The 16,478-nt window shown below is 40.9% G+C and overlaps 1 protein-coding gene across 4 annotated transcripts in view; it reads left to right on the top strand.

Moving 5' to 3' along the window:
* Positions 1-16,478, top strand: part of grid2 (glutamate receptor, ionotropic, delta 2) — a 329,591-nt gene that overhangs the window by 269,238 nt on the left and 43,875 nt on the right. For all 4 annotated transcript variants that reach the window (XR_013452082.1, XR_005713926.2, XM_040195422.2 and 1 more), the window contains exons 12-13: positions 4,032-4,170; positions 9,660-9,855. Coding sequence is in view for 2 of the 4 variants with exons in the window: in XM_040195422.2 (XP_040051356.1) it covers positions 4,032-4,170; positions 9,660-9,855 (335 nt within the window). In the remaining 2 variants the exon portion in view is untranslated. The remainder of the gene's footprint in view (positions 1-4,031; positions 4,171-9,659; positions 9,856-16,478) is intronic.

The raw sequence follows: 16,478 nt of genomic DNA, 5'->3' as shown, positions 1-16,478 counted from the left end.
ATCGAAAACGAATACCTGAAAGTCATGATGTAGAATAAACTGGGATTTTTAATTCCTCACAGTGTAAAGACCATTAGCACGCTATGTCTCACAATAGAGAACTCAACTTCAAATTTGCTGCAGGGTTACACTCAGGGTCAAGTTAGGATAAGCTATTTGGACGGCATCTATAATTTGTGTGTGTGTGTGTGTGTGTGTGTGTGTGTTGAAGAGAATTTACCCTAGACATGAACTCATAAGAGGTTAAAATTCTAGGAAAAGATAAGATCCCAGACTCTGAAGTCTATAACAAGGTAACCAACTAAACTAAATGAACATTGTGGTGTTTTGAAGAATACCATGATTTTAAAGAAGAGGCCATGAGCTCAACGTTAACTACGGTAATAATTTAAGTGAGAAGTAGGGTCGTTTTCTCATAGAAAAGTATACAATCAGTCTACTTTTTATGATCAGGAGAGTCGCCCCCTGCTGGTCATTGATAATACCAGTAAACTTCATTTTTCACACCTTGATTTTCCCTTGTGTCTTTAATGCTTTAGAATTACAAGATAAATGAATGAATAAACATTATCTCTTACACCGCATTTTTCGAATACATGTTTTATAGTAATTTAGTTGAAAACATACATAGAATAAATCTTCACATTATTGTAATCTTTGTATACAAAACAATTTACTTTTCTATTTTATCCTCCAGTAGTCATTAGTTTTATTTTGCAGTTCATTTCCTTTTTTTTTTTGTGACTCACTTGTCTGTTTTTTAGTTTTCATTTAGCTACATTGTCCAAGAGGCAGGCAGATAGAAGATAGATCGAGGGAATGTCAGAGAACATCTTTTAATAAAACTGAGAGGATAAGAAAGAGGTGGAAGGACTAATTACTTGGCAAACTGCTTAACAGACGGGAGTTGAAGACTGACGCAGTGTGTGCAGTGCTGGGCAGTGCTGGGCAGCTAGTTTTCATTTTAAACACAACATAACAAATAAAATATATTAGATTACATTTAAAAAAAGGTGTTAACCTCATTACTTTTATTAACAGAAACAAGTACAGTTCACAATCAAAGTTTAAAAAATGCAATTGAAAGAAGGTAGGCAGACAGGAAGAAAGTCTTCTAATAGTATTGAGGCAAATTAATACTAATGGAGATCTGAAAGTCAAGAAAGACACGTTCTAAAGCACTCACAGCAATATTGTTTTTTCACTTTTTTGATTCCTCCTTTCGAGTGTAGTTGTAGAAATGTTGTTTGCCCGCAGCTACAGGGAGCACAGCAGAGGATAAGAGATGAAGCATGCAGATACTTTATGGCAAGGAGGGACATATTTAGTTGCCTTTGAAGTCGGCATCCTGAAAAGCTGCTTAATGGCAGAATGCCTCTAGAATCCACAAACGTGCACACGTGCAAACGTCTCATCTCTGACACGAGTCGCTCAGGAACGCAACTATTGCAACACTCGACAGGTGACCTGGAGAACACCTTGATTTATTAGGGCCCATATTGAAGAGTCACTATTAGCTTATTTCTGTTGTAGCTAGGCTGGGCGTCATTGAGGAAGCCATACAGAAGTGCAGCTACCTTAATGCATAATGTATTAATTATGCATAATTCTTTTAAAGATGGGAATTTTACTGGGTCACTGTGAAAGCTTACCGTGAGTTCAGACAGTGCTTCGGGTGTGTGTGTGTGTGAGCAGCAGCGTGGCCCTGAGGCCTGCTCAGTTATGGACTTCTAATATCCTGCACGCTTTCTTTGTTCTCGTTCATACTGTGCTGTTGTAGTCACTTCTGGAAAAATCTTTGAGAAGACACAAAAGCACTTCAGAAATCGATCAGTCACCAAGCAAACCGTTTCAAGGACCATTTCAACCCACCACTCAATGTTATGTTAGGTTAGTTTTATCAATCTTTCTCTCTGTCTCAACAACAAACACGCACCCACAAAATGGCCTTCTCAAAAAGTCTGTAGTCCAGGGACAGAGAGCATCCACTGTATAAATCATTGCAAAAAAACTGTCCCATCTTTAATACATATTTTAAGTCACTTCTGTAGCCAGAAATCTGTACCGAGACACAAAAATAGTTTGTTTTTCTTTCTGTTGACTTAATCGGTCCTCCGAGGATGTCTCTGGTATAAAACCCCAAATCCTGGAATATTACCCTTCAGTGGGTGGGATCATTTACAAAGGTCATGTTTGAGAAGCTATCGAAGTCCAGAATACTGTAGACAGGGTCCGGCATATATTTGTACACTTAAAGCATCTCAAGCTATGAGAGTAAAAGCCTGCTTGTTGCATTGATTATTGGAAAAGATTAAATGAATCTCCCCACTGTAATTTCTGCTGTAATTTCTCATGAATAGTAAGTGCATGAACTTAGACTTAAAAAAAACTTAGAGTTTCCGCCTGTATTTCTTTTATCTTTACTCTGAAACACACATATAGCATTATTTTTTATTTGTGTTGATTAATATTTGTGTTATTTCTTATTTATTTGTTTTCATCCGTATATAAAAAGATGAAAATTTCGATAACCGAAAACAGTTACTTGCTCTCTACTATGTCACAAGATTTGGTTGAAAGGTCACCCATATTGACGCCAAGTCGAGCAGTAAAGCTAGAGGGATGTAAGTTGCTGGAAACTGATTTACCTTTGTTTTGACTTTGTGAGGTTTACTGCTAAAAGTCACAACTTCATCTTCCTCCTCACAGCGCTTGGGCCCGATAGCAGCGCAATCCCCCAGCACCTTGTATAAAGGATGAAAGTAGCAAGGCTGGCGTTTTTATTTCCTTGTGAATGTCCCCTAAAACGCAGGCAAACATTTAATGTGATTATTTGAAGCGCATATAAACAATACAGCATTACACATTACTTTGCCTGCGGGCTAATGGTAAAACAGGATGTCAACCAAAATGCATTGCCGGAGGAAGAGGCGCGAGATTCCACATTAAAATTGAATCACATGTTGTAAGCAATGCAGAGGCCTGAAAGGAAGATGTAATGCAGGAAATGGAGAATGAGGATGAGCATGAGATAAAGGGAAAGTGGCACGGTGGCGTGGTGGTTAGCACTGTCGCCTCACAGCAAGAAGGTCCTGGGTTCGATTCCGCCCAGTGGCCTTTCTGTGTGGAGTCTGCATGTTCTCCCCGTGTCTGCGTGGGTTCTCTTCGGGTTCTCCGGCTTCCTCCCACAGTCCAAAGGCATGCTCTGGGGATCAGGTTAATTGGGGACTCCAAATTGCCCGTAGATGTGTGAATGTGAATGGTTGTTTGTCTCTGTGTAGCCCTGCGATTGGCTGGCGACCAATCCAGGGTGTACCCTGTCTATCGCCCGAAGTTGGCTGGGATGGACTCCAGCCCCCCCGCAGGATAAGGATAAGCGGTTTGACGATGGATGGATGGACTGGACAAGAGGACGTGGGGGCGTGGAGGTAGCAGTGAACCCCTGCTACATGGATGAATGGGGCTAATATCTAACAAATCAATGAGTAGTCTGTGCGTTTGTATGCAAATGTGTATTCACAACGTGTGTACTGTGTGTACGTATGACTGTTAGCATGAATATATTCATGTGTGATTAGAAAGACTATCCCACAAGCTTCTTTTCCGGGTAATACACAAATAGATGGAATATTCCATCGTGAGTTTTAGAGTTTTACCGTTTTTGAAAGCTCACATGCAGACTCCACACAGAAAGGCCACTGGGCGGAATCGAACCCAGGACCTTCTTGCTGTGAGGCGACAGTGCAAACCACCACGCCACCGTGCCACTTTCAGACATCCGAGTAAATTAGTTTTTACCATATTTACACAAGAACATGTATTGCGATGTATAAATGTGTTGTTTTTGTCTTTCTTGAACCGCAAAGATTGAATTCTCTGCAGTGCCTCCGACGTTATGGCAATGTGTGAAGATCTAGTCTGTGCCATCAGATCAAATCACTTAATCCAAACATAATCAATCGGGATTGTAACAACTTTATCCTCCTGCAAGTGTATGGATGGATTAATGTTCCTTGTGTCTTTCTGTCCAGGTGGAGAGGTCCCCTACACCACTTTGGCTACAAGGATGATGATGGGCGTTTGGTGGATGTTTGCTCTTATTGTCATCTCCTCGTACACCGCTAATCTAGCAGCCTTCCTTACCATCTCGCGCATAGAGAACTCCATACAGTAAGTAACAACACAACGAGTGCTCGAGGCTGTCAGTTCTGTCCCCCCGGGCTTTGGTTTCTGAAGAACTCTTTTGACATTAACATTGTGGTATAGGACTCAAAACTCACAAAAGTATGTTTGCATGCAGCTATGCACACACACACACACGTATGTTCACTTGCACCCATTTGCCATAGAGTTTGTGTGTAGCCGTGACTGCGTGAGTAATTGTCTCTAACACACAGACACGCTGCGGTCTTCCACAGTGTGCTTGATTGTTGCTCAGTGTGGAAATCCATTCTACCAGGCAGGCGTAATGCATGAGAGGGAAGACGCACACACACACACACACACACACAATTACTTCTCTATTCTTTCCATCCTTCATCTATCCTGTTTCACCCCATTTCTGGATAGTAATTTCCTTTCTGCCTCAAGTTTGGATCTATCATTGTTTGTGTGTGTGTGTGTGTGTGTGTTTCCAGGGATGAATGCAGGGAATATCGGATGAGAGAGAGTGTTTTTTTTACATGTTCCACACTTTTTTGCCCTCTATTTATCCTTCCTTGTGATTACATGTGTGCCTGCTTCTCTCCTTGTGGCACAAGGAAACGTTCATCTCTCATTGGACTAATCAGCATGCTGAAGCATCCGCTACGCCCGGCAGTGCCACAGTTAATTGTGCTTGGCTTTGGAATAAACAACATTTATTTCTCTAAATCTCATCGCTTTTTTTCCCTTCATTTGTTTCGGTCAGTTTGTCTCAACGTCTTCCTTTTCTGTCCCTGCTGACCTCCTCAATCTCAACCCCTTTGAATTGCTTTGGTCTTGTTTCTTGGAAATCGTGTGGAAAGAATGTGTTTACTTGTTTTGCTTTTGCTTTATTGTTTTATTTTTTTCTGCTCAAATGTGCTGTCATTAATGAGTGCCTCACAGTTTACCGCCTCATTCGGTATCTATTGAGCTAATTAGGGATTTCCATAAATTATAATGCATTATCTTTAATGTGTTGACTCTTCTGGGGTCATTAGTAGCATAATTACCACCTAAACCGAGAGAGCCACATGGCCCTGGGTCCCCAAAGTTGGGCGGTAGGCGACATGTGAGATGGATCAAATAGCCAAAAACAAACTTAGAGTCACCGTTAAGCACGACAAACGAGATGAAGAGAGTTAGCTGAGCGAGGAATAAAGGAGGATTGGGATGTTGTAATTAGCGTGCAGCTTTATCTGATGAATATTTGATTAACATATTACGCAGATTGTAACGAGTAGCAAAAGGTTTGGTGAGTGTTTGAGAGTGAATTAGTTGGGTGTGAAAAATAGCAAGCGAGCAAATGCAAGAGAAACCAGGAAAAAGGAAGGCGACTCGAGTGTCTCAGTGAGCAGTCGAGACAGACAGGGGTTTTAAGTATTAATGCCCTTGTTTCATCCTGGAAATGAAATAACAAGTGAGCATTCAGAACCCTCGCTGGACTATTTCACGCTTGGACGTTTTCCTTCAATTTCAGCGTGAATCCTTGAGGAAAACAGTCAAGGATGGCTGCAAAGAGGGGGAGCAATACAAAGAGAAAAGGGGAGAGACAGAAGTTTGTAATGTGGATATAAAGGGAGGAGGTAGGTTAAAGACAATACGAGACGGATTAAGACAGGAAGAAAGGAGTGTGGCAAAGGTCAGGAGGGAACAAAGAGGAGAGAGAGGGAGGGTTTTGGCCGTGGTTATGAATTAAGACGAGAAATGGATTTTAAAGAGGTATAAATGTGAGGGGGGGGGGGGGGGGCGTTGAGCGAGGAGAGCGATGGAGAGGAAGAATTGGTCAACATAGGAAAATTGAAAGACGGATGGAGTGTTTAAGAATCAAGAGCCGCCTCTGGCTCAATCCCACACAGCAGGTGTCATATGTTATGGTTGTTAATGATGGCAATAAAGTCAATTAGGAATGGTGTGTGTGTGTGCGTGTGTGTGTGTGTGCGTGTGTGTAACTGCCCATCAAAGGTAGTTAGGGTAGTTACTTCTCTGACTGCACCCATTGTCTGTTACATTTGATTATTTCAAACATAAATGTTCGGGAGAACGGGATCATAAAATGCTACAGTAATAGAATAATGGCATTTACTGTCTTAACAGTATGATAGTATCATATGTTTTACTGCATAGACTGTAACACATAATGAATAGACTCTGTAAGAAAAAAAAAATCAATTACAAATTGTCTCTAAATACTTCATTATTATGCTAATATATGTTTGGATATGAGCATGTAGGTCCCAAACTCCTCCAATATTTCTAAATATCCCAAATGCGACAACATTTTAGTGGCCTTTAAATGTAACTAATCTACTCTAAAGACTTATGTTTAGCTGTTCTCATTGTTTGGAGAAAAAGAAAACTGCGCGGTGATTGCTCGTTGTTCAAGGTTGCACAGATGTCTGCAGTGTGTCGACAGCCATTTGTAAAAAGTTAATGAACTGATCAAGGCTCCGGTGCCTTTACCCAAATTAATTTCCCCACAGACCAACAGGGACAAGATACTCTTTCTCTTTTGGCCTGTGAAGAAAACATGGACCATCCTCTGACTCTCCATGAATGAAATGATGAGCCCCAACCTGGCCTTTTATATATATATATATTTATATATTATTTGTTTTGTTAAAGATATCTTAGTCTTTATATTTAGCTGCCAAATATGCAAGGGCAACCGGAGATCACACACACACACACACACACACACACACACATTATACTCAAATTGCAATTGATCTCTCTCTCTCTTCCCCTCTCTCTGTTTTACTCTACATCTCTCTCTCTCTCTCTCTCTCTCTCTCTCTCTCTCTCTCTCTCTCTCTCTCTCTCTCTCTCTCTCTCTCTCTCTCTCTCTCTCTCACACACACAAACACACATACATTCTTAGTATTTGTCACAGGATACATTCAGCTGCTGTTCACTCCATTTACTTGCTCGTTGGGCTGCTTAGGGGTGATGAAATTGGTTTCAAAATGAGCAAGCATGCACACGGGACAGAAAAGTAAGTGTGTGCCAACACACACACACACACACACATGCCCACATTTGTCCACACAAAACATTACCCACAAATATTAAGCACATGATATATACATGCATACCTCTATTAGAAAACAGAGTAACATGTTATCTCTGTGGTGTTTTTAATTCAAATCCAGAAATTTCATAGTGTTTTCTTAAAGATGAATTATGGCAAACGACTTAAGCTGTCTTAGTTTACGTCCACTTCCCCCCCACTTTAAATGAGGCTATGTCTCTTCAGTTTTCCTTAGAAATACACCAGGGCATATATAGTATATAATATTATACAAGAACATTTTACCAGGGCCTGTTTTTCATAATAACCTTTAAGCATTTCATTAAAGAATATAATATAAGTATTTTACAGGACGTTTTGTATTTTAGAGTATGTATCAGGTACTGCTTTTATTTATTTTTTCTTAGACAAACTTTATGTCAAGCATTTTACCACTTTTGTTCTCAAATTTGGCAGCTTTACTGGTGTAATGGTCTTGTCTCACCATTAACGCTTTTTCCTCTGGGCCTTTTCTTTTTTGTTTCTATGAAATATAAACTTATCTGACATGACGTTTTTTTACCCGCTTTCTCTGCCTCCCACACATACTCACACCATTAAATAAGAACCTCAGAGTTACTACCCAGTGAAACCGATTCATAACTGGGGACTCCTGGTCAAAGAGGGTGCTGACAGGCGTGCACATTCACAGGGGAGTAGTGGGGGAGGGGAGATTATTAAGGCCAAAGATTAATTGACGGCAATAAAAGATTCATGTTTCCAGTAAAGTTCATTAAAATCTTCAAAGGTTTTTTTTTTTTTTTTCAGGCCGGGTCAGAGAGATATTTATTGAGGGCATCAGAGCGAGGGAGAAATGGCAAGAGCTGGGACCTTTCATTTGTCTTGTTTCTTATGCGTGTGTCTGGGTGGGCAGCCTTATAATAACGCAACAGCACCAACTTGTACTTGTGCTCGCTGTTAAATCTTCTTTATGGGTTTATTGCGGAATTGAGGAAGTAAGATACTGTACACTGTGCATCATTAAGCAGGACATGTTGAGCGCTTTTGTGTAAATGCTTTGTTTACCAAATCTCTCAAGTCTCGTATCCATGGGTGGTGTGCAGCAGCCCTTTAACAAACAAACAGTAATTAGTACCCGCAATGGTTCTCCATTACATTTGTCTGCAGCCAAACTCTTCTACAGGGTCTTTTGCATTACAACCCGTTATAGCGTGTGTTTTTCCTTCCTTTTCAGGTATAGACTGAGATAGAAAGCAGAGATCAAAAGAGACAAATTATTAGAATTTTTTTTTTAATGAGACTGACTAGTGTTTTTTTTGTTGTTTTCACTTCTGCCCCTGTTTCTTTTTATTCTTTGTTCTCAATTGACTTTATATTGCACGAAGGTGCCCCCTTATCACTTCTGCAAACAAGCTGTGCTAAAATGGCTAAAAGCTGCTGTGTAGTGGGCTGCACTACCAATAGAAAACAGTTGTTTAGGAACATCTGAGGATAAAGGCAATACAATAGAGCAATAGCACTACTTTATCACCCTCTCCAATAATATTGGTATCCTTTGTGTGTAAGTATTTTATCCAAATGTCGGTTAAGGCTAATTATTTAAGTTCAGCATTGTGACTGTTTGTATGCCGGATTATCGCAGAATTTTTTTGCCTACTGAGTGCCTTAGCTACACTATCTTGCAAACGCATACAATTAGCAACCATATAACGTTTCCAGTTTCTTTTCTGCTTGTATCATTTCACTTATCAACGTCACCTCTGCTAGACATCTGGAGTACTGCTGTGAAAACAGCTTTCTACCTACATATGTTTTTCATGCTTTTTCAAATTTGTATTCTTTTTTTTTTAATTGTCAATTACATTTTACATGCCCCGTGCAGAGTGTAGATCCACATCATTAATTTATGGGGGAGAGATAGTGTGGACCAACGTGCAGCTGGCGACTTCATGAATACTCTGTGTGTACTGTCCAACGCCCGCCTGGCTTTGGGTCTGGTCAGCTGTCACTGGGAGGCACCAAGAACGTAACCAAAGCATGACCACTTTCCCTCATGCAAACGTGACTGTGCAAAGCAGAAAAGCTACAGAAAGAGATTTAATCCAGGTTAATTATCCTTGGAGCACTGTGAATAATAACTCTACTTGAAAAGACACAAAATGTGTGGGAATGCAGACAGACGTTCATTATCATTGACCGGCAATGTATAGACGGATCAACTTCTCCTTTGATGGAAAAAGCTGTGAGAGCAGTGTAGTGCATTGTGGGAACTTGTTGCTGTTAAAAAGCGAGGCAATTCCATATCCGTTACAGCTAAAAGGGGGTGACTCCAGCATCATGAATTCAGCTACATGTGTGATGTGGAGCTGACCAGTCGTTCAAAGGCTGCTAGGCACTTTCAGGGATGGAAACATTGTGAATTATTGTCAATATTGTCTCTTTACAGGTCCCTCCAGGACTTATCCAAGCAGACCGATTTGCCTTACGGTACGGTATTGGACTCTGCTGTTTACGATCAGGTGCGCTCCAAATCCATGAACCCCTTCGAGAGAGATCCCATGTACTCCCAGATGTGGCGGATGATTAACCGCACCGGAGGAGGAGATAATAATGTCGAGGAGTCCAAAGAAGGCATCCGCAAGGTAGGTCTTTACCTTTTTAATTAGTTGTCACTTCCAAACGAAGAACTGTTGACACATCACTGTGGTTAGCAAAACAATCATCGAATGAATAATGTGATGGGTTTTGCATACGGGGACCAAGTGCAGTCTGGTGGCAACATCAGAGCAATTATTCATTACTCTGAACAAAGGATTTTCGTTTAAGACATCATTTGTCAACATTTTATTGGTTTTTGACTCATAATCTCAGTCACCACAGATTTTAGAGTTTTGAATCCAACTTGTTGTTGTTTTTTAAATGTCTGCATGGTTCTTTCATATATGGTTGTAATTCAAGTTACGTTTGACTTGAAAATCTGTTTCTGCAATGACAAAAGCAGGGATTAGGGGATCAAATTCGAATTATGGCTTGATACCACTTGAACAATGGTACAAGGTAACATTCTTTCTAAAAAACATGCAGATAAATCTCATTTAATCACACCTCAAGAATTGCCATCCATCCATGCTCTCCCAGAGAGCCATTTCCCTCAAGAGTATTTCCTCCCAGCATCATACTAAATGTACAAACTAATTAAAAAAACAAGTCCTGTGACAAGGGAACAGCACACTGGATGCGGGTGCGTTTGTTACTGAATAACAGTAACAATAATGTCAAATTGCTTTGTACATGTAATGATACCACTAAGGGGTATCATTAAGGGGCATCGCTAAAAGAAGCTAGTAGCACCATTTCTTTTCAACCCCTATATCTTTGGATTTCACAAAAATGTTAATTAAGCCAAAGCTGCCATGCTGCTTTGCTCTCTTGGTTTCTTCTTTCTTTGTCTTTTGCAAAATTCACACAATATGTATAGAAATTTGTTATGAAATGGGGATATTTTAAATCAGGGGTTCACATCCTCATAAAACTTGTATTGTGTTTCATACATAGAGCCAATCATGGTCCTGTCATTTTAAATGGTAGCCTTAAATAGGCAGAGAGTACAGAGGCTGTACCGGGGAAGACAATGACACACTGACTGGCACCTCAAGGCGTTTATTTGTGTTTGTTTGTTTTCCGTTTGCTGGTGTTGTGTGCCAATATATGTTCGCAGATCCAGCTTTGTAGAATCCAAGTCAGATTTCCCCATGGACACAAAGCAGTAATGTATAGCAGAATAATATCCAATCTCCATATATATATATATATATATATATATACATACATATATACATACATATATATACTCAACCTCAGTCCTTAGTCCTCAGTTTTGATAAACAGCTCACACAGCTCAGCTGGGTCGTCTGTCTTGATAAGCAATAAATTTATCGCAACGCTGTTAACGATAAACGGACAACGTGTACATGGTAAAATACTTAAGTCCCTTGGTGATTATCCGGCATCATAAATATCTGAATGCTGCATCTCATTTGCATGCAACCCGTTTCCTGTTTGTATCAACCTTTTCTCTTCCAGTGGGAGTCTCACTTCATCCCTCCTCCCTCTAGAATATTTTAGGCTTGAACTGAAGCCAGCGTTGGAGCCGTTGGAAGCGTTGGGAGGAGTGATTAAAGTGGCGAGGGGTATTTGTTAAATGATCTGATAAATGTGGCACATAACAGCATGTAAGCACACAACTATTAACACTCACTCACATACGTTACCCGTTGCCAGAAGTGTTTATCGGGTGCATATAACTAATTGGCAGTGTGTTCTGGATCATGTCTGAATCAGACTTTGATTACAAAGCAGAACGCTGTGTGTGTTTGTAAATTAAGAACATATTTGTTCTCATAGCTCGATGCCATCAGCTTCCGCCATACATAGCCTCTGAAAGTAATTATAATTATAATTATATATACATGTTTTTCTGTGTTTGTATAGAATGCCGCTAATAAAAGTCTTAATATAACAAATATTATCAGTTTAAGTACTTTCTTGAGTACTTTCATTTATCAAACAATTTACACTATCACATTCATTTTAAGTATGAGAAAATCCTAAAATGTAGGAACTTTGACACTATTATACTATAATATTGAGAAATAAAAAGTACTGTGAAAATGAAGCTCTGTCACTATCACAGAACTGCGGATTACAGAGGGACAACGTCCTCACATTGTCATACATAGCACAACAGTGGTTGTTTTTTTCGTCAGGCAAACAAGGCCAAACAAGTCAAACTCTGTTGTTTTCTACTAAGGGCTACAAGCAGTGGTGCCAAAGATCAGCTCCGTCCTGCGTATCGTCAGTGCCACATCACAGCTTCCACAGCTAAAAGGTGACTGTGGTATCACCACAGTAACAGCAATTTCCAGGGGATCAGCTGAGCCTCCACCTTGATGTGTGGAGCTGACAGAGCTGACATAGTCTGCATGATGCTCACAAGGAATGCATGGCATGCACTGACAGGCGCCGTGCTGGGAAATGTATACCACCTCTCTGTATTCTGCTCGTTGGCCATTGCAGCATCAGACCAAACGGGGATAATCATTAGATTGCATCCGCATCCACCTCATCCGCTTACTTTAAAGTACAATCTGGGGAAAATGAAGGTCCTTGGTTCATCAACCTAGTACGGCCCGGAAAATTTGTATTAAGTTAACGTTATAATTAAAATGCATGTCACTTGAGTAAATATGTGAGAACAAATGTCTTCAATAGCGTCGTAGCATTAAGGTCCTTGTAGCCACTGACACCTCATGTTCCGTGATGGGTATTTCATATAAATAGGGTGGCTTGGCTGTTTGTAAGCAGGATGGAGAGATGATCTGGGTTTCATGGATAAATTCTACATGACGGCGGTGACACTTGCAGAGGTGCAGCAAGCACTGCACAGCAGCGATGACGGAGAACACAAGAAGGAGACAGAGCCTCTGTCTCTCTCTGGATTCGATGGGATTCTTTTTTTCTCCTCACTGATTCCCTGACAAAAATCTCTGCGCTACTATCTTGCCCTGCTATCCTTATTCCGGCACTACTTTATCACCCTCTCCATATGTCTTCTCTTTACTCTTCCACCTCTTTTTCTATTTTCCCTGTGTGCACCCTCTGCCTCTCTGTCAGTCTTTTATTCATCCTCAGTGTGTTAAAGGCTACAGGGTGCACTCTAGTGGTGCGCTTCTCAAAGCTGCATTGACACGAGCGGACGTTTTGTCCCTGTTTTCTTTTTTTTGTCCCTTATCCGTGACACTGTTGCCATATTTGACTGTATTTTTAGACCTCCATAGCAACTCAAACTCTAAATGAAAATGTGTCTTTATTTTACTTAGTCAAATACCAATTTTTGTCCCCCTCTGGGTTAAGTGCTTCCTTTCAAAGGGAAATTGCTAGGATGTCATTTTAGATTGGTGCTTATCACATAAATAAAAGAGGGGTGTCAAAGGCTACAGTGAATTATCTTTTGTTCTCAGCCACTTTTCAGCAGGTCTGCTACACGTGGTTTTAGAAACTAAGAAAAAAACCTAATGGCTAGGAGACAATTACCTAAAAATCCCTTCGGTGATGACTCTCAACGCATTCTGATTCATTTTCAAACTGACAACTCGATTCGGCAGCCAGTGAGCACGATACCTGGAATATGTTTTTTAAAGCTGGAGGTTATTCAGGAAGCCATGATGCGATTACAGACCCTGTGAGGCAGTCCAACTCTGTCTCCGTTTGATTTATTTGGATGTGTTTGTCTTCTCCCATCCTGTCCCTTTGCTATATTTGATTCCGGTTGGGTTAAAACCTGATATACGTCTTCCTTTCAGTGGCATTTTCTCTCGCTCCTTTTTCTTGCATTACTCTCCCTCTGCCGGCCTCGCTCTTTCTCTCAAGCCTTTACTCTTGACTCTGACTATAAACGTGTTACCCCTCTATGTCACTGGTGTTTCCTGCACACCGTGGAATTTCTTCCTTTGACGGTGTAGATCTCCTGCTGCAGAATAATATTGCGTCAGAACGGGTCAGAGTCGGAGCCATCTCTGGTGTCACTCACGTCACAAATATATGCACGTGCACACACACAGATGCACTCACATGCGGAAGCACGTACATGCAAACACACCGCATGTACATAAGAAGCATCCTTTATGCACCAGCATATCTATTAAAATGCACTCCTTCCAAGCAGTGATACTGACATACAGATGCAAAGCACAGCTGCAGGGTGAAGCTTTTCCCATCAGTGTACGTGTCTCCCATCTCTGCCAATAATCAAGGCGTTCAATAAACTGAGATGCCATTGACCTACCTACATTAAAGATTCTGAATATCTATTTAGTTACATATATGCCGAGTATAGTTTACATTTTAAATAAATGTTGGCAGACCTTTAAAATTGGAACTATATATAGTAGTTAGGCGGAGGTTTCAACCATTGACTGTTGACCTCCCAGTGTCCCCATATGTAAAAATAATTAAAATCTTTTTCTGCATTACGCAGATTACTACCACCTTTAACCGGAAACGTTTTACATGCTTGTTGCATGACTCCCCGCCACCGGCGTGCGCCAATGTCTCTGTTACCATTATCAGCCCAGTGATCTCAAGATCTTGCTTCTGTGCGTGATCGTCAGTGAGGGCTGCTGCACTGTACACAGCAACGCGCGCAGGAACAGCTTTTTTAAAACTGCTTTATTGACACAAGTTCAAAGTAAAAAACACTTGAAAAAAACATGTGATAACTTAATAACTGGAGAGCTTTGATTGAAAATAACATTGACTTACCCAGAACGATGCTCCAGTGGAGGGCTTGGCTTTTGAAGTATGCTGTGTAAATGATGTGTGCCGTGTGGGCACACATCATGCGAATTAGTACCTTCCCCTTGCTCCATCTCAGCTCGCTGTTTTGGAAAGAAGTCAGTGTCGTAGTTTTTCTGAACAGTCCAAAAGTGCTTCTCAAAATGTCCTTTCTTTGGAATAGCGACAGTAGATTGGCAGATCAGAGAAACGCACTTTGGGTATCACATTGTGAACAAAAAGTCTCCTATTCCGCATGAAAGTGGTTTGGATAACATCGTTTACATTCTGAGAAGACATAGCTGAAGGTCCACCGACTAGACTGTTTGGATTAAGTAAAATTGGTTTAAGTTAGTTCCTGCATTCTAGTGGATTTTTGGGTGGTATGCTAAATAACTTATTCACATTCATGTTCATCTGATCATGACCTGTAGGGCCTTCTAGACTTGAGCTGAACATTCAACCCGAAAACTATTGTGCCTCAATGACTGTCTGTGTACCACAATATGGCCTAATTAATAGACCTGTGTTTGAGATTTGACCGGGTAGGTTGATTGACATTTTGATTACAATGGTATTCAACCTCAATTCAATTAAAATCAAATCATGAGCACACAGTCCCACCGCAGAGTCACGGTGAAAAACAAGGAAAAGTGAGTGAGCATCAACCTGGGGGAAAGAAAAGAGGAAATATGACGACAATTATTTGGCTCTGGGCTTCACTTGGATTGGCAATACAGATTCCCCAAAGCCACAGTACGTGGTGTGTAGTGAGTTTCTGGCTAACAGCTGTCTGAAGCCCTCTTATTTACGAGGCCACCTGAACAGCAAGCATGCCAGTGCAAGTCAGAAGCCCCTTTTCATATCAAAATGGGTGAGTAACGGCCAAAAACAGCCAAAAACTACTGCAGTCCCATTCATATGTAGGGTATAGAAAAAAATGCACTACGGGCTTCATATCTGGTCAGTTACAGAATAGCAAAAAGGGGCTACCTCACACAATCGCTGAAGACGTGTGTTTGCCAGCTGCCAAAGAGATGGTGGAATGAACGATTGGAGAGAAAGCGGCATGGTGTGACAAGCATTTTTGAACTTTGGCACAAACTTTATTGACGCATGACGATGACTTTCTGCAGAAGCTCGCCTATCTCGCTGACATATTTTCTGTTCTGAATTAACTGAATTTAAGCATGCAGGGAGTCAGTGTTACTTTGTTCAACACACAAGACAAGATAGAAGCCATGATCAAGAAGCTGCGTTTCTGGACAAGCTGTGTGCGTGGGAATAGGCTCCTGTGTTTCCCTACGCTTCATGCATTCCTGAAGGCAAACAAAGTGATGATGGGGGAAAATGTGAAAAATCTCGTTATTGATCACCAGAAACAACTTGCCAAGCAGCTACAGAAATACCTCCCATCTATGGACGCACCTCAGACGTGGATTCGAAAGCCATTTAAAGCTCCTCCCTATCCGTCAGCTGTCCTTTCAGGAGCAGGAGGAGCTGATTGAGCTGTCATCTGATGGAGGACTGCAGTTGCAGTTCAAACGAAACCAAGGCAATGCCAACATACCCGGTCCTGGCAAAGCAAGCTAATGTTGTTGTTATTATTGCTACTATATGTTACTGGGAATACTCTCATATCTCACTCTCTCCCCCTCCATCCCTGCTGCAGCAGGCTGAGCCAGCTGCGCTGCATGCAAAAATCCTCAAATGGACTCTTTTCATCCATATCTGTTCTATCTCCGAGCCTTTGCCTTTGCCACACTCTTTGATCTTCACGTGGTTTACTATGTTCAAGTAATTTCCCGTTTCTCTGCCTCTGATGATCATTTGTGATGTGTAACTTTATTGTAATTTTATTGTAATCAGATTAATTATTTTAACCGCGATGTATGGTTGATTGTAAATTAAATGTGATGTAATCTGCCTCTAC

Source organism: Gasterosteus aculeatus, chromosome 13, assembly GCF_964276395.1.
Source record: "Gasterosteus aculeatus chromosome 13, fGasAcu3.hap1.1, whole genome shotgun sequence".
NCBI classification, from domain to species: Eukaryota; Metazoa; Chordata; class Actinopteri; order Perciformes; family Gasterosteidae; genus Gasterosteus; species Gasterosteus aculeatus.
Note: the sequence above shows the minus strand (reverse complement) of the source record. Positions and strands in the feature narration are given on the sequence as shown.